Source organism: Gadus macrocephalus, chromosome 11 (genome assembly GCF_031168955.1).
Source record: "Gadus macrocephalus chromosome 11, ASM3116895v1".
Classification (NCBI taxonomy): Eukaryota; Metazoa; Chordata; class Actinopteri; order Gadiformes; family Gadidae; genus Gadus; species Gadus macrocephalus.
In genome coordinates this window covers 3354904-3378219 of record NC_082392.1, presented here as the reverse complement: position 1 = coordinate 3378219, position 23316 = coordinate 3354904, and the positions used below count along the sequence as shown (strand labels likewise).

Below are 23316 nucleotides of genomic sequence, written 5' to 3'. Positions count from 1 at the left end.
CTGCAGCAGGTTCATCACCATCCAGTCGGCCGGGAACACGTTGCCCATCAGGTCTTTGAACATGATGAACGTCTCCATCAGGAAGTCCTGCGGGGGGACACCAGCCAATCACATGACCCCCAAGTGGCACATTGGACATATCCGAGACCTTCTATTGGTCGGCTTTACATGTCAATCACGGCAAGTTGGGGGGGGGGGGACGTTCTCAACACCCTTGTCCGATCCACACGTGTTGCGGACCACTTGGGGATCAATAGTCACTCAACGAGGGGCTAAGCCGCCTGAGAGATTGGTGGGCGGAGCTTAACACGGGGGGGGGGGGGGGGGGGGGGGGGGGGGCCTGTGGAGACACTCACCATGATGTCCTGCCTGGTCTTGAAGGTGCTGATGTAGTGGCTGTAATGCGCGTCATCCATCTGCTTAAGGACAGCCGTCATGCAGGCTAGGTAGTGGCCCTGCCAAGCGGGGGGAAAGAGACCCACCATTACTCACTCCTAGGCGTCGTTTTCCGCGCTGGAGCACGCTCCGCAAGACGCAGCGCGGCGCACGGCTCATCGGTATGCGGTTAGCAGACATATTGGCATTGTGCACGTGTGCGTTTGTGTGTGTGTGCATGTGTGTGTGTGTGTGTCTGTGGTTGTTTGTTCACGGCTGCACAAGAGGGTTGACTTGACATATCGGCCTTGCGTGTGTGTGTGTGTTTGTGTGCGCGTGGTTGTTTGTTCACTGGTGCGCAAGAGGGTTGACTTGACACATTGGCATTGTGTGTGTGTGTGTGTGTGTGTGTGTGTGTGTGTGTGTGTGTGTGTGTGTGTGTGTGTGCGGTTGTTTGCTCGGTTTGTTCACAGGTGTACTAGAGGGTTGACACATTGGCATTGTGTGCGTGTGTGCGCGTGTGTGTATGTGTGTGGTTGTTCTCTCCGTTTGTTCCGGGGTGCACCAGGAGGTTGACACATTGGCAGTGTGCGCGTGTGTTCGTGTGCGTGTGCGTCAGCGTGTGCTTGCTCGTTCCCTCCGTTGGTTCAGGGGGGCCCTGGCGGTGCTTACGATGAGCGGCGAGGCCTTGTCCATGTTGATGACCGTGCGGTTCACCCGCCGTAGCAGCCGCTCCATGATGAGCTGGACGTTGGCCCTGGTGGGTCCCTGCAGGAGGGACACGAACAACACACACACGCACACAAACAAACACACAAAGGGGGCCAGGAGTCACACGTGTGCTGCCAATGCCACTGGTGTTACAGAGTCGGGACGGATGTGCCGAAACACTGAATAATGGAACACTCAATAGGGGGACGCTTGTGTGTGTGTGTGTGTGTGTGTGTGAGATGGTGTGTGTGTGTGTGTGTGTGTGTGTGTGTGTGTGTGAGATGGTGTGTGTGTGTGTGTGTGTGTGTGTGTGAGATGGTGTGTGTGTGTGTGTGTGAGATGGTGTGTGAGATGGTGTGTGTGTGTGTGTGTGTGTGTGTGAGATGGTGTGTGTGTGTGTGTGTGTGTGTGTGTGTGTGTGGTCACACCTGTGTGCCTTTCTCATGGTTTTTGTGCTTGTGTGCATGTGTGTGTGTGTGTGTGAGTGTGAGCGTGTCATGGTGTGCGTGCGTGTGCATTTGTGTGTATGCGTGTGTGTGTGTGTGCGCGTGTCATGGTGTGCGTGCGTGTGCATATGTGTGTGTGTGCATGTGTGCCATGGTGTTTGTGCATGCGTGCCTGCGCATGTGTTTGTGTGTGCATGCACGCAGTTGTAAGCATGCACATGCCTGCGCATGCGTTTGCATCTGTGACGTGTGCACCCTCCTCACCACATCCTTGCGGTCCAGGCTGTCCAGCGTGGTACTGAGCAGCTGCACACAGGCCTCGTGGTCGGGCCGGCTGGAGTGGTCGTCCAGCTGTCCACTCAGCTGGTCCGTGACCAGCGGTAGGAGAGCATCGCGGCACTCTAAAAATAACGACGAGCACACAGAAGGGAAACAAATAAAAGGGATAAACAAAGCTCTAATGGACGAGGTGCTGATGCCGGACGGACAGAGACAAAGACCCACGCAGGTGGAACTCCGAGCTTTCCGGTTCGCTTCGGTACATTGTTATTCATTTTTCTTGATACACCTTTTGTCCGGGGTGCTTTGAAATGTCATTACGGCGGCGGTGTCTGAGCCGCGGAGAACCCACCTGGCTGCCTGAAAAGGTCACTCTCCACCATCTTGCACATGCAGCCCAACTTCTGCCGCACCAGCTGCGCGTCGGGGATGCTCCCAATAAACTTGGTGAGCAGAACGCTGCCGGAGGGAGAAAGAGAGGTGAGCGATCGCCGGAGCCGGTGTGAGCGTATATTAAAAAAAAAGGCAGAATGGGAGCGCAGCACATTGGACCAGCCGCTCCTCCTGTCCCGAGCATTCACTGAGTAGCGGGCGGCACTGGCTCAGGAGGTGGAGCTGGTAACCGGAAGGTCGCCAGTTCGATCCCCGGCTCCTCCTAGCTGAGTGTCGAGGTGTCCCTGAGCACGACACCTCACCCTGACTGCTCCTGACGAGCTGGCTGTCGCCTTGCGTGGTCGACTCCGCCGTCGGTGTGTGAATGTGTGCATGAATGGGTGAATGTTAGGCATTATAGTAAGGCGCTTTGAGTGGCCACTGGTGAGAAAGTGCGCTATAAATGCAGTCCATTTACCATTTAGTGTCGCAAGGCCTTCTTGCTAGCACAGCGTCGCTAGAAATACGAGCGACGCGTTTCCACTGCAGAGTGGCAAATCATAATTCGCCATGAAACGAGACAAGGCAATTAGCGTTTTGCATTTTGTTCACGGGGAGCCGGAGGATGACGGTTACCTGAGCTCCACGGGATCGAAGACTGTCTGGATGTCGTTGATGACGCTGGGGAGGTACTTCAGTATCGCCCCCTGAAACAGAGAGGCGTCCCGGCTCCGTCAGCGCGCAGCACGACAGGAATACCAAGGCTGCCTGTCTCCTGTACACACACACACGCCCCCTCTCTGGGTACGACAAGCCTCACACACACGGAGGCGGCTCCGTCGGCGGCTCCGTCGGCGGCGGTGTTTCTGTAAGGAGTGAGGTTCTACCTTTATCTTCACGGCCTCGTCCAGCCGTCTGTCCATCAGCGTGTTGAAGGAGAGGAAGAGCGTGCGGATGGAGTTGAAGAAGGCGTCGCCGTCCTCGCTGTTGCCGTAGAACCTGGGGGAGCGACGGCCAGACACACACACACACACGCGCACACGCACACGCACACACACACACACACACACACACAGAACAAGGAAAGGTTTTTACTGCCAGGTTTTTGCATGCAAGGACTTTTTAGGATAACAAATAACTAAGAGGTTTGAGTGGGTTGGGGAGGAGGCATCTACTGCTGGAGAAAACAGCCACCACCACCTCTACCCCCACCAGCAGCACCCGCTGCACCACCCGCTGCTGTGGTACCTGAGGTAGAGGACCCGGGACTGCACGATGAACCTGAACAGGTATTTCAGCGACTTGAGGGCGGAGTAGAGCTTCTCGGCGAGCGCCGGCAACTCTGCGTGGCCGACGTAGTAATTCAACACCTTGGTCAGCTTCCTGTGGGCCGGGGGGGGCAGAGAGACACACACACACACACACACACACACACACACACACACACGCGCAAAAACACACACACACACACACACACACACACACACACACACACACACACACACACACACACACACACACACACACACACACACACACACGCGCGCGCAAAAACACACGCGCAGGCACCAACACACACACACACTCGTTTGAGGCAGGTTCGTATTTGTAGCGTTACTTCACGGGCGAGGGGAGTATAACAAAAAGAAGGCTATGAAAATAACAGCAGAAGGCCGAGGGAGCCGGGAACCCTCACATGTAGGCCAGAGTGGCGCTGAAGTGCTGGTTGATGTACGTCTCCAGCACCGGGTTGAAGTGCTGGAACTTGATGTCTCCAATCAGAGAGATGATGAAGACCTGCAGGCCGGAGGCACAGGAGGCTGTTTATACATGTACACTCGTAAACACACACACACACACACACACACACACACACACACACACACACACACACACACACACACACACACACACACACACACACAAGAACAATCCCCCACACGACAAAAGTAAACATACACATCATGACAAAGGCAAACATACGAGTGCACACATGTGCACACACACTGTGACACCGACACACTCACACACGTGCGCAAACACACATTGGGTGTCGCACACACATACACACACACACACACACACACACACACACACACGCTAAAGGGTGTAGCTCACCAGAGCGTTGAACACCGGCATGTCGTACGTCTCCTTCTCCGAGGTGTCCATCATGATGCTGAACAGAGCGTCCAGGGTGTCCTGGAGAAACTGAGAACACATCGACACACCGGTCAGACCCAAATACATAAGAACATACCTTATACCAGAAATACAGGTTTTTGGAGGAACGTAACTTTGAGCCAAAACTCTTGGGATGCGTGTGTGCGTGTGCGCGCGCGCGTGCGTGCGTGCTTGCGTGTGTGCGTGCGTGCGTGCGTGCGTGCGTGCGTGTGTGTGTAGGCATGGAGGGCTTACCTTGACGATCTCCCCCCCCTCGACCTCCATAAGCCGCTGCAAGTTCTGCTCCAGCTTCTCGGGGTGGGACCTCCAGTTCAGCAGGCCCAGTAAATCCACTGGACCCCCACAGCCAAGAGGACAAAGAGAGAACCACCAAAGCATAACGCCATTAAAAAGCAATGAATACCTAATGCTTGAAAATGCCACCGTTAAAAAAAGGGAAAAAAAGAAAGGCTACTAAAAAAAGAATATGACGCTCATCAGCCTAATAAATGGATCCCCTGTCTCTTAAATACCCATCTTCAGTGATATGAACAGGCTGCGGCATGCGTAATGAGCCAGATGAACGGGTGTGGGTGGGGGGGGCCGAGAGGTGAGGGATCGAGAGAGTGAGAGAGTGAGGGGGTGAGGGGGTGAGTGGGGAGGGAGTGAGGGGTGAGGGAGTGAGGGGTGAGGGAGTGAGGGGGTGAGTGGGGAGGGAGTGAGGGGTGAGGGGGTGAGGGGGTGAGTTGGGAGGGAGTGAGGGGTGAGGGAGTGAGGGGTGAGGGAGTGAGGGGTGAGGGGGTGAGGGGGTGAGTGGGGAGGGAGTGAGGGGTGAGAGAGTGAGGGCGTGAGGGAGTGAGGGGGTGAGTGGGGAGGGAGTGAGGGGTGAGGGAGTGAGGGGTGAGGGAGTGAGGGGTGAGAGAGTGAGGGGGTGAGGGAGTGAGGGGGTGAGGGGGTGAGGGGGGAGGGAGTGAGGGGTGAGGGGGGAGGGAGTGAGGGATGAGGGAGTGAGGGGTGAGGGAGTGAGTGGGGAGGGAGTGAGGGGTGAGGGAGTGAGGGGTGAGGAAGTGATCGAGGGAGAGAGGAAGTGAATGAGTGAGTGAGTGGGGAGGGAGTGAATGAGTGAGTGAGTGATCCATCGAACATTCAAATTGTCAAAGATTCAAGTGAGTGCGTGCAAAGTGGAGGTCACGTCTCCGGACGGCCGCCGTGCATGCGTCTGCCATGCGTGGGTGCGTGCGTGCGTGCGTGCGTGCGTGCGTGCGTGCGTCTGCCGTGTGAGCGTGCGCGCGTGCGTGCGTGCGTGCGTGCGTCTGCCGTGTGAGCGTGCGCGCGGGGGGCCACGTCTCCGGCCGGCTACCGTTCTGGGTGAGCTTGGTGGAGCAGGTCAGGGTGGAGATCAGGAAGCTGTCCTTGGTGACGGGCACCCCTTGGAAGGACTTCCCCGTCTGCCTCTCCTTCTCCGGCACCTCGGCCCAGGTGCTGGGCAGAGAGAGGAGCGTCTTGGCGTCCTCCGTCTTCTTCGCGTCGATCTGAGTGATGCCCCCGCAACAGGAAATTAACCGAGACGCACGTTGATCAATGGCGATTTAATTTGATATGCATCGATCGCCGAGCAGAGGGGGGGGAGGAGTAGAGGGAGAGGGGGGGGGAGGGGGGGGGGCGGGGTTCAGGCATAATAAATCGAAGCTGCTGTCAGCTGTTCAAAGCCGCCGCCGCTTTGGGTGTAATTACATAGAGCTATGAACGTCCCTCTGCCCCGCGTGCTCACGGCCGCGCCTCTTTCATAACTTCCAAGAAACAGAGCGGGGGGATAATGCGATTCTGCGGCCGCACCTTGTAGACGATGAGGTCGTGGCGCCCGTCCCGGAGCGTGGTGCCGTCCCCCTTCATGAGCCGGACAAGGGACATCCCAAACGGCTTCTCCGATTTGTCCCTGGCTGTTTGGGAGAGGGGGGGTTGGGGGGGGGGGGGGGGAGGGGTTGTGAAGACGCAGGAGCCAGTCGGATCAGAGTAGCAGAACATTTTACATTTTAGGGGATTTTGCGGAGGTTTTTTTTCCAAAGCGACTTACGACCATTCATTCACTCATTTACACACCGACAGTGGAGCAGACAGTGGAGCAGTGGGGCCCCCTTTCCCCCCCCACCCCACTAATGGGGGAACTAACCCGGAGTCGGGCCTGCTCATTGAGATGCCACCGTGGATGATGAGATACTTACAGTCCTGGGACGAGCGGTGCCGGAACAACACTCTGAGGTGGGAGCGACACACGTCCTCGATGGGGATAGTCACCTTGCAGAAGGAAGGAGAGGAGGAGACGAAATTATAGGGGGGGGGGGGGGGGGGGGGGGGGGGGGGGGGGGATTAGAGACGAGGCAGTCTAGTCTGACATTGGTATGGGCGGCACGTACGAGGCAGATGCTTTGCCGCTGGGAGGATTATTCCGTTATATGGAGCTGAAATCCATTGGAGGACGTAATTGGAGGGCTCAAGACATTGTGTCATATAAGTACAGTGGCGCTTTTGTCGGGTCACAGCTCATGACTGTGTGTGTGTGTGTGTGTGTGTGTGTGTGTGTGTGTGTGTGTGTGTGTGTGTGTGTGTGTGTGTGTGTGTGTGTGTGTGTGTGTGTGTGTGTGTGTGTGTGTGTGTGAGAGAGTGTGTAAGAGAGCGAGCGAGAGAGTGAGGGATAGAGCGAGAGAGCGAGAGAGAGAGAGAGAGAGACAGCGAGACAGCGAGAGCAAGAGCGAAAGTCAGAGAGAGAAGTGTGTGCATGTGTGGGTGGGTGGGTGGGTGTGTGCGTGTGTGCGTGCACTTTTGTGTGCATGTGTGTGGTGTGTGTATGTGTGGTGGACATAGCCGTACCTTGATAGTTTCGTTCCAGCATGGCTGCTTAACCTGGTAGTAAATGACAGACTTGTACTCTGTGATGCCTTCATAACCGGCCCCCGGGAATATGGCCTTCTGAAAGAACAGAGGACAGAGTTAATATTCTTGGAACTGAAAACCATTTACAAAACTGTTCTTTGCAAAAGCAGAAATGGCACAGGCAGTGCTCGCTTTTGATCGATGAGGAAAACGCATGGTTATTTACATACTGTGCTCGCATAAACGTATTGTTGCCGTTGCAGCTGAAATTGATTTATTTCCCTTATATCACGATTCGAAAACATATGCGGCCACTTGCGCGTGTTATTCTTAGGCGTGTCCTTGACCCACCGTCGACTCACTGCGGATCATTAATCCAAATATCTTTGTTAATATCTGCGGCAAGATGTAGCCACATTTTAGTGACTTTTAGCTGTTTTTGACGCTTGAAAATAATCAATGGGCTAATAATGCTTGATAAGAATCAATTGGCTAATCAAGGTTTCCCACAGCTGAATGGGTGCAGTGAAGCACCTCCGCTAAATGACCGCCTCGATCAATATGTTGCCAATTCGCCATCCAGTCATGTCAACAACTGCATTCAATTCGACCGAAAATCTAGGCTGCCATCAGCCAAATATCCTATAATTATAGGCTGTAACTATGTGCAAAAATTAATATCATCCATTCATGGAGTCAGTAGCCGGTTGCCTAGGATATGGGGCACTGTGTTCAGTCTACATATCGAATTGACGGATTGACGGAAAAAAACAAAAGATGAAGACAATGTACGACAATTTGACTAATGACAAGTTAAACATACATTTGTAGGATACGTTTCAGCTTATTGAAACGAATGAGGAACCGTTCAATTTAGCAAAGCAGGAATAATGCTTGACCGATTTCCGACAGAGAGAATCATTTTTACCAGAGTGGGTGGTGTGATATGACAGCTGCTGTTACCAGTTTGCCTTTTATAATTTTTGGATCATCTTTTATGGTTTTTAAAAGCTGCCAAACTTCAGAAGTTTTTTCTTTCTTGACATTGTCTAACCTACTACTACTACTACTACTACTACTACTACTAAGTCGAAAAGAGAAAATCGTGCCATTCCACAAATACATCACAAGTTTATTCAAAGCAAAACACAGAAGAGTCAATCCTTCAACCACACAGCAAAAAACAGAACTCCTTCTGGAAAAGCCTCATTTAGGCCCCGGCCTCCCGACGGAATGTCCCTAACAGTTTTCCGGACATGTCGATTCAAAACAGCGTAGACTGAAAGTCAATCCATCGAACATTAAAATTGTCAAAGATTCATGGTCGCCCCTGGTTACGTTACCCTCAGCCGTGCACGAGCCCCGTCACCCCTGACCCCTATCCCATGACACCTACCCCGCGACCCCTACACCCATGACCCCATGACCCCTACCTCCATGGGGTTCCAGTTGGTGACCCCTGACCCCTACCTCCATGGGGTTCCCGTTGGTGACCCCTGACCCCTACCTCCATGGGGTTCCAGTTGGCGACCCCTGACCCCTACCTTCATGGGGTTCCAGTTGGTGACCCCTGACCCCTACCTTCATGGGGTTCCCGTTGGTGGCCCCTGACCCCTACCTCCATGGGGTTCCCTTCGCTGACCCCTGACCCCTACCTTCATGGGGTTCCCATTGGTGACCCCTGACCCCTATCTTCATGGGGTTCCCTTCGCTGACCCCTGAGCCCAACCTCCATGGGGTTCCCTGCGCTGACCCCTGACCCCTAACTCCATGGGGTTCCCGTTGGTGACCCCTGACCCCTACCTCCATGGGGTTCCCGTCGTTGTCCTGCACGCTCACGATGACCTCCACGTTCTTCGGCGTCTTCTTCTTGCCGCGGTCGAACTCGCCGTGCAGCAGCGTGACGTAGATGTCGTTCCTCACGTTTCCTGGAGGCCGGAGGGAGAGACAGTCAGGAGACCGTGCACGATGGACAGTCCTCTCCCTGGGGGGGGGCACGCTGTGTGCGTGTGTGTGTGTGTGTGTGTGTGTGTGTGTGTGCGATCGGGGGGGGGGGGGGGGGCTGGCACCTGGGAGGATGATCTCCGGGAAGCCCATCTTTCCCACGATAGCGGTGGCACGGTCCACGAAGTGGGGGTAGTCTTTACGCACCTGGGCCAGGTCCCCCGGGAGCAGCTTCAGGGTCACAAACAGCCCTGGAGCACACACACACACACACACACGTCAGACGTGCAGTGAATCACAACACACATGCCCCTCTCCGGAGCATGCTCAGTTTGTCCTTCTCCTCGAAAAGAAGAAGACAAGAAAAGGTTAGAGAACGCATTTGTACCCACCAGGGGGGGGAACACACCCTGTGTGTGTGTGTGTGTGTGTGTGTGTGTGTGTGTGTGTGTGTGTGTGTGTGTGTGTGTGTGTGTGTGTGTGTGTGTGTACCCTGGCCCTTGTGGTTGACCTCCCGCGTGGCGATGACCTTGTTGAACACGGCGGTCAGGGGCTCGTTCTCCCCGCTGACCCGGGACGCGCTCAGGGGGGACATGATGAGCTGGCGCTGGCGGATGTACGTTTCCATGGCGATCCTGGGAGCGGAGGCGGAGGCAAGGTTAAAGGACACACACACACACACACACACACAGTCACTCGCACACGCACACACACAAAGTTGATAACGATTTGTAAACATTGTTAGGTTTTGTAAGCAGACAGAAATGGAGCTGTGATCCGCAGTCGGGGAGTGGAGGAATATCCAACTAGATGAAAGCTTCTGACTCTCATGGAGACTTCACAAAGAAGACACAGCGGGGAATAGAGTCCATCTGAGGGCATGAATAGTGGAGGACTGCTAAACACTCTCAAGTACAGCCCAGACCTATTCAAATGGTGGGCGATCCTAATTGCCTCCATCTTTGATGATACAATAGAGAGTACTGTTGCTTTGTCAATTCAATTAAAAAGATCTATTTAAATATATTTCTAGGAGAAGAAAAATAAGCTTCTGATAGAGCTCTCCTCTTCACTGCCTTCCTTTCATTGGTCCAATGACGCAATCGTCTGCTTAGAATATCAAATATGTAAGCAGAAAAAAGAAAATCAGCAATCAATATGCATACATTTACGACCAGTAGATCTGTCAGTTTGATCTTTAATCAAAAGTAATGAGCGCTTTTATAGTGTAGGTAGGAAACTTCTTACAACTTCGATAAATACCAGTTGTGAATACACTTTATGCTCTCGAGAATCTTATGGCCCTTGGGGAATATCGCTCACACACACCTGCGACACCCCTGCTGAGGAACGCATGTTTTCTGTTGCAATGCAGAATATTTGGCCCCAACTCTAAGGATAAATAATGATCAAATATCACGGATCAGAGCAGAGACATAGTTACTGCGATTCACATAGCAGAATAGAACTTGGTTCCAGTCACGCAATCAAGATGATGCAAGGCATCTCTGCAAGGGATATGTAATTAACCTCAGCTAAATGACTCAATAGGTTACTAATAGATTTACTAAATAGTGCATAGCGACCAAAACCTTAAATGACAATTGCCCACCTGCGATTTGTTCCCTGTGCTTCTTTAAAAGCACAACCCTCTCATTAAATGATCGAGGCTTGAACTTTAAGATGGGAGCCCGTCTCAGTGTGAATAACACAGACGATGCCCTTTATCGCAGGTCACAGCCCACTTATTATCAGGACATCACACAGGTGAGGAGGAGAGGGCAGAAGCTAATTAACAGAACGCCACCGTGACCTTCCTGCTATGAAACAGCATGGAACTGCGAGGCACAACTGTTTAAATATTGCCTCAAAGGCGGCTACACAGAGAATGGATGGAGCCTGCTATTGTGACGGTGTTTGGATCAGGGCTTGTGAGTGTGAATCCTGATATTTTTTTGGGCTACTCTTCTTCCTCCAGAAACCCATACATATTCATCACCAACTGTGCAGTTGCGCGTGTGTGTGTGTGCCTGCGTGTGTGTGTGTGTGTGTGTGTGTGTGTGTGTGTGTGTGTGTGTGTGTGTGTGTGTGTGTGTGTGTGTGTGTGTGTGTGTGCCTGGGCATGCGTACGTGTGTGTGTGTGTGTGTGCCTGGGCGTGCGTGCGCGCGTGCGTGCGTGTGTGTGTGTTTATGAATGCATTAAGACATAAATGCATACATCTTCATTGAGAGTGAGTGAGCGACAGAGGGAGAAAGCAACAGTACAGTAAGTGTTCCTGGAACAGAAACATATGAAGCACAATAAAGGTCGATATGACTTCAGATAAGCACGAGTGGGTTCCCTGTGTGAGTGCCGTGTGAAGGGCAATACCAATGCACCAGAGACTCACGGCTGGAAGGGGATGAAGTGCTGCTTGTCCTCATCATCTGTTTTCCCGTGGGCCACATCTGTTATGTCCATCACTGCAATGACAAAAGACGCAGAGGAGCACGGCAGTGAGCAGAAGGCCGTGGTGAAGGACGCATTTGCCCCACACCTGGAATATGAATGGAACACAATGTTTCTCTCCAATGCGGGGGTTTGGAGCATATTCTTCCCCCACTCTGTCTGAAGGGACTGCAACGACTGTTTGGGAACCACCAATCTCAAATCACACGTTATCTGGCACCAGAGCACCACGAGGTGTCGACAGTTACCTAGCATCTCAACAGTCACATATCATCACCTGTTACCTTGCGACAGAAGCCTGAGTTCCATCACCTGTTGTTACCTAGCAACAGAACAGTGAGATCTATCACCTGTTGTTACCTAGCGACAGAGCAGTGAGAAGTATCACCTGTTATTTAGCACCAAAAAATTCAGATGCATCACCTGTTACCTATCAACGGAAAAGTGTCAAGTATCACCTGTTACCGAGCAACAGAGCATTGAGAAGCATCACCTGTTACCTAGCAACAGAACATCGTCAAGTATCACTAGTTACATAGAAACAGAAGAGTGACACGTATCACCTGTTCCCTAGCACCAGAACATTGAAAAGTATCACCTGTTCCCTAGCAACAGAACAGTGACACGTATCACCTGTTCCCTAGCAACAGCATCAACTATCACCAGTTACTTAGCAACAGAAGAGTGACATGTATTACCTGTTCCCTAGCAACAGAACAGTGACACGTATCACCTGTTACCTAGCAACAGAACATCATCAAGTAGCACCAGTTACTTAGCAACAGGAGAGTGACACGTATCACCTGTTCCCTAGCAACAGAGTAGTGTCACGGATCACCCGTCCCCTAACAACAGCACATTGAGACGCAACAGACTCCTTGATGGGCCGCCTGCAGGGCGAGTACCCTCTGTTCTTTTGTGCGTTCCACCAGAACTATTTTCCAGGTTTTTCCCCCGGATTCCTGGCTGAAGACACCGGTACTCTCTGAATGGCCCGACTGCTGCTTACTTTGGTTCTACTCCATGTACTCCTGCATCCCGGGAAAAGGACTTGTCCTCCAACCCACTATTCATCTGGCCAAAAAAAAAAGAAAAGGAAATGGCTCGCTAAAGCGCTTTTCCACCATCTGTTCTGCCAATGCGGCGAAGAGCCGCTCAAAAAGGTGGAGGAACCGACCAGGTGTTCCGGGGGCGCCAACCACCTCGCAGACCCACTCGCGTCTGAGCCGCACAACAAATCCAATCCCACACCCCAAGCGGTTTAGCTCCACACTGGCCTGTGGGCGCACGGACGTCAGGACACAAGACGACAACCACAACAACAACGTCGACGCATCTTACCGGCCACCCCGAACGGCCGCCGCAGGCCTCCCGTGTGCTTCTTGCCTTCCTTCAGTTCCATGCTGCCCACTCGGATGATCTGACACACCAGGAACAGCCGCTGTCTGATGAGGTCGCTGCTGCTCAGGTCCTGCACAACCCCCAGACAACAGCCGTGATCAGGCCCGGGACGACATCATCAATTAGTCTGACGGATTGGTTCAAAACCCCCCCGCAGAAGGGCTGAGAGGGTACGGCGAGACTGCCGTCAGGTCCTAAGGCGAGTATGAGATATGAATGTCCGAATGAGGCACAGCGACGCAGCTGTGTTCGCGGTGTGCCTACAGGCCACGCGATAATGAATGTGGTAGGAGAGAACACAGCCGTGTGTGGAACTGGTTTACCCCGGTCGTGACCCACAAACCCAATCTGGTCAGAACGTGTGTTTACCGAAGTGTAAAACTGAACCCCCAAAAAATGTTGGGATTTTTTTTATTTTGTTTTACTCCCCATAAAATGTTTACTGTTGGGAAAACTGTTTGGGGTGTTGTTGTTTTTTCACTGGCGGGTGAACAAGCCAACCGTTGACTCAGGCATGCCATCTGTTGTGGTGTGCATTCCAGTCAAGTGTATATTAAAAATATATATAAGTGTGCAGTGCAGGGATGGCAAAGGAGTGTGGTTGTCTGTATGTGGTACCAGACGCATTGTGTGTCTTTATTGGCTCCAGATTGAATCCCGCAAGAGGCCTCTCCCTAGAGCCTCTGTGTGTTTCCCTACTTACCCCACGCACTAAAAACATCCAAATTAAATACACAGCATGTTGTTTATGAGGAGACGGAGCCTCAGAAAGGCGACAACACAGAAACAACCCCACAAACGACAACACACCCGACAACACATGGGGTTTCCGGCAAATCGAATTTAAGGGGATTTCCAAGAACAACTATGTGAAATCATTAGCTTTCGGCTAACAGGGGATTTTACGGTGAGATAATAAGTGTTGTCTGTTAAATCTCGCACGATCTACTCATCGGCATTTCATGAACCCCAGTAATGCATGTCACTAGCCGTCGGTGCTCTCGTCGTCCTGTGTGTGTTCAATGTAACGCGTGATGGGATTTAAGCAGAATTAGCGGGTCATGGTTTGTTTACCGTGAACAGCGCTGGAAGGTTGTTGAGTTTTTCGATTTCTTTGGGCATGCCCATACTGTCCCAGCGCACCAGGAAGTTCTCGCTGTGTGAATTAAAAATCACAAATTACTGTGAGCAAATCTGCATTTCAACCGCATGTAACATATCAGGGGCATCCAGGAGAAAACAAAAACACATCATCATTTACATCATCTGACTGAATGGAGTGCCATGCCACGGTGTCTCTGGGGGATAAATGCAATCTAACTAAAAAAAAGAGAAAGTGTCTCCTCAATTAGCTAACTCATCCCTCACAAGGAGTATATTAAAATGTACATCAGGATTTACGAGTGAGGCAGCGGTCGATCAACGCATACAATCGAGACTCCATAAAAAGATGAGTTACTGCCCGGTGTTTCCATGTCTCTAAAGAAAGAAGCCGGACACGGTTAAGAACAGCTACAGGAATCAGAAGGTGTGCGAGGTGGTGTCATTAGTCGAGCACATAACAGAAGTCAGTTGACGAGAGGGGGCGGGGCGAGCGAGGGGCGTGGCATGCTCACCTGATGAACTCTGATTGGTCGGGGTCGTACAGGGACATCAGAAGCTCCGCCTCCTCGCCGATGTTGCAGACAAAGTTCTTGAGGTTCATGAGGAGGCTGTAGGTGTGCACCGTGCTGAACAGAGTCTGCCGCCGCATTTCCAGGTTCTGCCGCGTCTGGGGAACGGCGGGGGGGGGGGGGGGGGGGGTTAATTGGTGTTAATTAGACTGTCGTGGATTAAAGAGGTGATATTATGCCACCAGGTGTGATTAGCCATTACAAGCCGTTCTCTGTGCCCTAGTTACATCACTAGGCGGAGAATCCACCTAGATGTATGCTGGATAGATAAGCAACCTGGATGGATAAGTATCGCACCCTGGGGGACAGAGCCTTCGCCATCGCCGCCCCTACCCTCTGGAACACCCTCCCTCTGGTCATCCGACACCCTGATACACTGTTCATTCAGAAGTCCACTTAAAACCCATCTCTTCAGGACCACCTACAACATTTGACAAATCATCCTCCGCCATCTTCCACTCTCTCCGGCTCTCTTAATGTGTTGCCTATTGTTGTGGTGTTGTTTATTTTTTCCCTTTTGTTTGAGTGTCTGTACTGTCTGTACGTATTCCTTTCTTCTTTGTAAAGCGTCTTTGAGTATTTAGAAAAGCGCTATAAAAAACCGGATCAATTATTATTATTATTACTATTAACATTTGTCACAGTCCACTGGGTGGGCAGGTTGACTGATCCGTCCAGCGTACATCTTGGTGTACAAGCCCACCTGTGATGTTACTAAAACACCGGGAAAGGCAGATTTTCAAACGGCTCGTAAGGGCTTATCCCACTCCCACCTGGCGGTGTGATATCCCCCCTTTAATAGGCCCCCGCTGGGCCGCCTGACGAGGCCATCAAACCCGCGCGTGCCTTCTCCTCCTGTATCCGGTCGTCGATGCTGCGCGAGGCCACCTCGTGGGCACGGAACAGGCTGACGGTGCTGGTGAAGTCGGGGTCCAGCGTGTTGCCCGCCTCGTCGCGCACCACCAGGTCCAGGCCCAGGATCCTGGGGGAGACACACAGGCGGCAGCATGGGAGCGTGGCCCGGGATGGCCTCGCACGGCGAACGAGCTGTCCCCGGTAGCACGACCGGCCGCCGGCGCCCATAAAGCAGGCGTGACAGCGTTTATTTTTAGCTTTGCTGGCGTGGACACCGGGGGAGATACGGGGGGAAGGGGGGGGGGGGGAGATTCATACCGGTTTCCATAGTCAATCTTGGCGGTGACTTTCTTCTTCAGCTCCACAAGGTCATCCTTGGGCAGCGTCCCTGACACTATCTGCGATCGATACTCGATGAGGCTGTAGGCCATCTGCTGCACGGTCCTGAACAGACTGACGTTGCCGTTCTGCCGGGAGATAAACAGGTGAGGTACCAACTGAACAAAGGTTTCTTTCTTTTTTTCGTACTGTTTGTGGAAAAATACACTCAAAGGTGAGTGTTTCAAAATGAATGAGGACTGGGACCCTGTCTGGAATGTGTGTGTGTGTGTGTGTGTGTGTGTGTGTGTGTGTGTGTGTGTGTGTGTGTGTGTGTGTGTGTGTGTGTGTGTGTGTGTGTGTGTGTGTGTGTGTGCATGAATGAGATATTCACACATACTTACCACATAGAGCTTGTGCCATATCTGTGCCCATTCTCTCAGGGTTGCCCCCAGCTCCAGCACCAGTGGTAAATCTGTTGGGATAATTATTTCCTGCTGGCTACGCGCCAGACGGGGAATAACGAGGGAGGAAAAAGTATTGCATTATTCACATTATTCACATTAGTCACACGGAACATATGTGAATAAAGTACACCTCTACTCATGATGAATCGACGGGCATTTCCATAAAACAGAAAGGGCGCGAATAACGCTTTAAATGATCTGCAGATTAATATCGTTACGGCGTCGGGCGGCGCTCGGAAGATGACAAGGGGTGGCGGCCATCCAAAATGAAGACGGATTATCACGCGTTATTATGATTATAATTATCATTGTTATTGTGCTGCGGTTCAACGTGGTGGATGTGTGTGTGCTCACTCGATCCCCTCGACTCGGGCCTCCTTCAGGTGGATGAAGGACGAGGGGAAGATACCCTGGAGGAGAGGAGAGACACAGGACGGAGTTAAAACCAGGGGGAGACCGAACCAGCCACGAAAAACCCTTGTGCGGTAGGACGGCCGTGCCTGGTGGGGACCTACCCTCTGAGACTTGTTCCGCAGCGTGTAGCCTCGGTACCAGCCTGGGAGAGATTCATATTCATTTTAAAGATTTAAAGAAATGAGACATCACAGAGAAGTACGAAGATTTAGGGGGCAGGGGGGGGGAGGGGGGGCAGGGGGGGGACTGCAGCTGACTTTCACGAGGTGCAGTATATTGATCACAGCCCCGGTGCAGCTCTCAACATGTCACGGCAGCTCCTGGGCAGGCTTGTAAAGGGGGAGGCAGTGGGAGGGGGGAGGGGCGAGGGGGGAGGTGTAAAGTGGGCCTTCAGTCGACTCACTCACCTTCAAACGTCTCAAGGATGTGCACTGTGTCGCCCACCTGCAGACACAGCTCTTGTTTACCTCGCCCATCGTAGTTGTAGATCGCTGAGAGAGGGAGAGAGGGAGAGAGGGAGAGAGGGAGAGAGGGAGAGAGGGAGAGAGAGAGTAAAAAGAGTAATAGAGAGAGTGCGAGAGAGAGAGAGTGAGAGGGAGGGAGGAATATGGAGAGAGAAACAGACACACAGACAGACAGAGAGGGGGAGAGAGCATAAGTTAGTAGAACACTTCACAGAAAATAAACTGCTATTAACAAAAAGGGTTGTTTTTATTCCCCATGCAAAAACTTTTAATTCTCCTCAGTGGGGTCAAACACAACCGTGACCCCAAAAAACAAGCCAACAACATTTGCATAACTGCAGCGCACAGATAAGAAGACCACATGCTGACCTGTCACTCACTGGGATGGGTAAAATAAAAACAATCCTTTATTTTTTTCTCCCTTCTCAAACAGGAACCAAAAATCGGATTCTTATCAAAACAACATTCGAAGAACGGCTCTCTGCACACGAGGCCAATGTGACTCAAACAAATAGATGTTAATGATGGTGGGTTGAAAGGCTCTCGCCGGCCGACCTCTTCAGCATTGTGTGAGTGGAGGGGCGGCTTGGCGACAACTCATTTCCCATTGGCGCGTGTTGCAACATCCACACAGCCATCAAGGACGGCCATTTTGCTTTGATTACAGCGGCCCTTGAAGCCTCTGATTACCAGGGAGACACTGTGGTTGGCCCGCTCGCTCAGAAACTCGGCCCGCATCAACGCTGCCCCCAGACCCAACCTCCCCCCCCCCCCTCCCTCCCTCCCTCCCTCCCCGGTTAGTACGGCTCAGAGTGTACCCGCCGGCAGCTGTCAGGGCTCCGTGGGGACCGCACGGCGAGACAGACGGCCACGCCGTCAGACAGACAACACCGCCATGAGGCCACAGCGTCACACAGCGGCGCAGTGAGCAGCCTTCCCCCTCCCCGACCGCACGTTACCCGAGGGGTTGGTTCTGACTTGAGTGTGTGTTACAACGCGGCACCGGGGGGGGAAGAAATCGCAGTGTTTGCAGTACAGCGCAAAAAACCTGCGAGAGCAGCCCTGCCCCAACACGCGCGGCCCTGGCTGCCGGCTGCCGGAGGCTAGCTTCCCCGGCACGCTGCGACTGGTTCAGCTTATCGCACCTCCAGTCTGAATAGCAAAATATGCACAGGAAAGATTGCGGGCAAACCCTCTCTCTCTCTCTCTCTCTCTCTCTCTCTCTCTCTCTCTCTCTCTCTCTCTCTCTCTCTCTCTCTCTCTCTCTCTCTCTCTCTCTCTCTCTCTCTCTCTCTCTCTCTCTCTCTCTCTCTCTCTCTCTCTCTCTCTCTCTCTCTCTCTCTCTCTCTCTCTCTCTCTCTCTCTCTCTCTCTCTCTCTCTCTCCTGACACCAGTTCCACCCCCCCTGGTTGCCTCTCTGAGCCTTCCTCGATAAATGCAGTTGGGAGCGTAACCATTTGGAGTCTAACGCCAGGCTTGCGCCGTCTTTCGACTAACAAGCTCTTGGCTCTTTAAATATTAACGTATGGTCCTCATAGCCCACGGCGCTGTGTGGAATATCCTCGGTGGAGATCCATCTGATGGACAACCACCTGCCAAATCCCTCACTACTACCCTACGCTATGAATCCAACTGCACCGAGCACGACTTCATCAGACATAAAGACTCAAATGACTATCAGACATGAAAAGACAAAGCACTGTGGAATCACATGTCAGTTCCCTGTATGACAACTCTTGAGACCCTTTTAAAATGGTCGCCATGGTGTTCCAGCTCTCGAGCTCTGACACATGGAACCAACTTCACACACGCAGAGTCATAGCCGCAGCGTGGGGGTTTTCTTCTTCTATCTCCCTCTCATCTATTTTCCACTATTGACACAAGCGAAGAAACCCTAAAGGGGCACAGAATCCCTCCCCACCCGTCGTGCCGCCAAAAGAAACAATGCCACCCTAAAACCATCGCTGGACGATGACATCGGGCCCTGGTGGGGGGCCAAGGGGGTACGGGACAATGGCCCATTCAGGGTTAGGGGGGGGAGGGTTAGGCGGGGGGGCAGGGCGCCCGGTGGGTGTCATTTGCCCGAGCGTGCGGCCGATGACACGCTGTCACCACCGGAGAGTAACGGCCCAGTCGGGTGAATCTCAGGTCCCGGCGTTGGGCCCTAGGGCCTGGCGTCGGCGGCGCAGGGTTTACCAGAGCGCCGCGGGGACATCCGGAGATATTGGCAGGCTTCAGCGGCCGAGGGAGATTGCGGCGAGGCTGGGAGCGAGAAACGTGTTTGTGTGTTTGTGTGTTTGTGTGTTTGTGTGGGAGGATGTGGTTGTTGTTGTAGATGTGACTGTTTGTTAAACAAAGAAACCTACTTAATGAAATTAAACTTAATTTTTATTGTGTTAACCAAGGGGGGAATTAATCCTGACATTATCGTTTGACGAGGTATTTGGGCGCTGTGTGAACGCATACAAGTCATGCACAAGAATGTGTGTATAGACATACATACATACATACATACATACATACATACATACATACATACATACATACATACATACATACATACATACATACATACATACATACATACATACAGGCACGCACACAGGCCCACCGACACACACACACACACACACACATGGATTTCCTTTGTAGTCATTTAAAAGACAAATTGATCCAAAGGGACACTAAATGTTTTATACACGTCAATAGTGCTTGGTCGTGTTTAGGCATCTGGCTGAGAGACAGTCCTGGCTATTTACGAAAACTTGTTAAAGACTAAAGACAATCAAAGGTAAGCTTTTTTGGCGGCTGCTCTGTAACAACCAGAGCGTGAACCAAAATGATGGTACAGCCTACCATCTCTGGAATTGTTTTAAAGAAATCCATAAAGAAATTGACAACGCTTGAACATAAATTGTGCCGAATCAGAACAAAAGGGCGATATGCCTGCCGTCGGGCCTGGATGGGCACTTTATCATAGCCGTTAGAAAAGCAGCAACAACAGACATCAATCACAACTATTCTAAAATTCTGATTTTTGCACAATTTCTGAATTGGACCACAGATTTGGACAACAGAAACATGTAATTTGCTTTGTATGCTGTCATCAAAGGTTATCAAGGTTTGCTTTTAGCATCGGACAATTCTATGAAAAAAAAGCACGAGATTTCCTTCTAGGACTGCAATCCGATTTAATGAGTGGGGCCTATTTACCCTCCTAGCTACAGGTCCAAGGCAGTGACCAATTACCCTCAACTCACATTACGGTGACGCTGTAGCCAAAGGAAGCTATGCTGTGTCAGACTTTGAGGAAGTACAAACTACGAGTCTTCCCCAGATTGAGACATGAGCTGACTTCGACTATATTAATATACTTTTTGAGGTTTTTTGAGGTTCATGAGAATATATTTGGTTGGTGTGTGCTGGATACATTCCTCTGTGGTATTTTATGGGGTGTTTTACGTTTGAAGTTCCAGTTGTAATTCACTTAAAAAGATGTATGCGTGGATGTAAAAGGGAAGCGGCGTGAAAATCATTAGGTACATTCAAGTGTATAAAGGTTGGTTTTTGATCCTAATCGCCTCCGACAGGTTGTTTCAAATCATTAGGAATATATCCAGGAAAAGCCTTTCTTTTTTAATCTGAGCTCTAGACAAACGAATGGGATCAGTGCAGATATCTTAAAACTGGTTCAGATCACAAGCCCAAAGTTATCAATGTTTCCTCCAGGGACATCTTTTAACTCTAGCGTTTGTAGAAGAAAACTCAATTAGGATGTCTACTACTCTTTCTGGTAAATAAATAGATAGAAACACACACACACACACACACACACACACACACACACACACACACACACACACACACACACACACACACACACACACACACACACACACACACACACACACACACACACACACACACACAGAGAGAGAGAGAAAGAGAGAGAGAGGATCAAGTTCAAAAAGACGTGCAATAGATTTACCCTCAAAATAATGGCTAGATAGATCAAGGTCAACACAACGCTTAAATTGAAAACTTAAGATATGACATGGAATTTGGAACTTTCAAATTCAATTTCACAGATTATATTGCCAGGGAAGGAGCTGGGACTGCTTAACTTTAGATTCATTTTCATTAAGTGCGATACACCAGAGAGCCACTTAGCCTGTAGGAATACCTCTCTGACGGAAACCCCTTTCACACAGAGTTCCAGGTAAACGACTGAGCCAACATAGCAGGTCGTGCTGCTGTTCATGAGGAATAGCAATGTGTCGCACTCTTTAGAGTCTACGAGACGACTCACGTGTGATTCATAACACTCTATATAGCCTGTGGGGGTTAAACACATGGAAACAACTTCACCAGAGGAATGACAATGCCACAATTGTGACAGGCAATGTGTCCAAAGACAACACAGAATGATATTTCTTCCTCTGCACATTTGCCACTCTGTTTCAACCCGTACCCATTGGGGCCAACTGGGATTTTGGAAAGTCTTCAGTGAGAGCAGTTAATAAGGATGAAGAAACGGACAATGGCCTTTAGTAGTGATATGAATCATATGTTAATGGAGGTGCACCTGAAACACAGGGAGTCTCTTGGCTTCCTAGTTTAAACCAGGTCAATCTAGTACTGCTACTTTTCAAAAGGGGGCTATTCTTGCTTTGAGTCGTGGCATGCACATTTATGAATTACGTGCATCATGTCTCCTAGTAAAGATAACATTCCCAGAATCTTAAGATTTTCAATTCAAACGTGTGCTATACCGCTACGTGCACCACTACTGTAATCGTATTAAAACTGTAGTCCTATTAAGTTGAGTTTGAGGGATTAAAGCGAATTAGTGACAAACGAACCACATTTCACAAATAAATAACGAGCTGCATAGTGAATGGGATTAAGAGAGAGAGAGAGAGACTTCTCCATGATCAGCAGCGAGCTGATGCCCCAGCAGACGGGGGAGGCTCCGCTCTCAGCCTCCACAGTCATGGGGAATTTCAGCAGGGAAAAAATAAGTTTGGTCAAAACAAAATCCTAAAGCTGCACTGCTACAGGTATTGAATAAGACAGAGCTGCTGTTTCAAAGGCTGGTGCTCTGTTCTAGACTAATTCCACTAGGCCAGGGGGGGATCACGTCCAAATGCATCGCCTGTTGCTTTACCGACAGGTTAACGACAGCAATGTGTCCATGCGTTGTCTGATTCGGTGTTATGTTTGCGCAATGACAGCATTATCTGAGGTTTGGTCTGTCTGACCGCGACCGGGTTATTTGCAATAACTGATTTACTTTGAGGGCGTGGGTGTCTACCTGAGAATGTGTATGCGTGAAGGCGCGCACACACACACACACACACACACACACACACACACACACACACACACACACACACACACACACACACACACACACACACACACACACACACACACACACACACACACACACACACACACACACACACACACACACACACATCAAATGGGTTTAGAGAAACTTCATTTTTTAGTGAAGTTGCACGAAAACAAAGCTCTCCATTCTCCAACGCGTTGTTTGTACGGGTATGTTACAGCAAAGTTACAGCAACACACCGTTGTGTTTGTCATTCCTGTCTTTAGTTGTGTTTGAAAACAAAGTGGCACATATTATCCCCTACGTTCCCAGGATTCCCTTTCAAGTTGTAGCGCACAAAGTTGACACACTCTGGTAAAGCGAAGCGTTCAGAGGGACTCACCGACACCATATTTCTCTTTTTCGTTGGTATCCAACGGGTCATGCGTGTGAATACGGGGGAGCCCAATAAATAAATAAATAAATAGGATTCCTCAGCTGGACGGGTGGGTCCACTTTTCTCGTCCCGGATTCTACAGTTCCGCCATCATGCAGCCTGGCGCAGGGGGAGGGGTGTGTGAGGGCAGGCCAGGCTCCCAGCCTCGGCCTGGGATTGGTCTAGAGACAGTGTGGGGCAGGGATCTCCCATCGAGTACAGCACACCTCAATGTGATCCATGTGGGTTTATTCTGAGGGAATGTACCGTGAGAAGATAACGCGAGGACCGTGCGTAATGTGAAGAAGACGCAAAGATTGTTGGGTAGTTATTTAGACAGCTAGAA

General features: G+C 51.1%; 1 protein-coding gene across 1 annotated transcript in view; it reads right to left on the bottom strand.

The window, feature by feature from the left end:
• The window catches only part of dock5 (dedicator of cytokinesis 5), a 38998-nt gene extending 15884 nt beyond the window's left edge, over positions 1-23114 (bottom strand). Inside the window, 30 exon segments of the mRNA XM_060064786.1 lie at positions 5-87; positions 357-455; positions 1048-1143; positions 1797-1933; positions 2164-2270; positions 2820-2890; positions 3071-3182; positions 3432-3566; positions 3880-3980; positions 4302-4391; positions 4599-4696; positions 5704-5875; positions 6180-6283; positions 6566-6638; positions 7212-7310; positions 9018-9142; positions 9284-9409; positions 9651-9793; positions 11549-11621; positions 12949-13078; positions 14083-14164; positions 14625-14779; positions 15528-15663; positions 15855-16003; positions 16259-16355; positions 16676-16731; positions 16837-16877; positions 17143-17226; positions 22938-22961; positions 22964-23114. Of these exon segments, the coding sequence (XP_059920769.1) occupies positions 5-87; positions 357-455; positions 1048-1143; positions 1797-1933; positions 2164-2270; positions 2820-2890; positions 3071-3182; positions 3432-3566; positions 3880-3980; positions 4302-4391; positions 4599-4696; positions 5704-5875; positions 6180-6283; positions 6566-6638; positions 7212-7310; positions 9018-9142; positions 9284-9409; positions 9651-9793; positions 11549-11621; positions 12949-13078; positions 14083-14164; positions 14625-14779; positions 15528-15663; positions 15855-16003; positions 16259-16355; positions 16676-16731; positions 16837-16877; positions 17143-17226; positions 22938-22961; positions 22964-22979 (3014 nt within the window). The 5' untranslated portion in view covers positions 22980-23114.
• Positions 23115-23316: the final 202 nt, after the last annotated feature.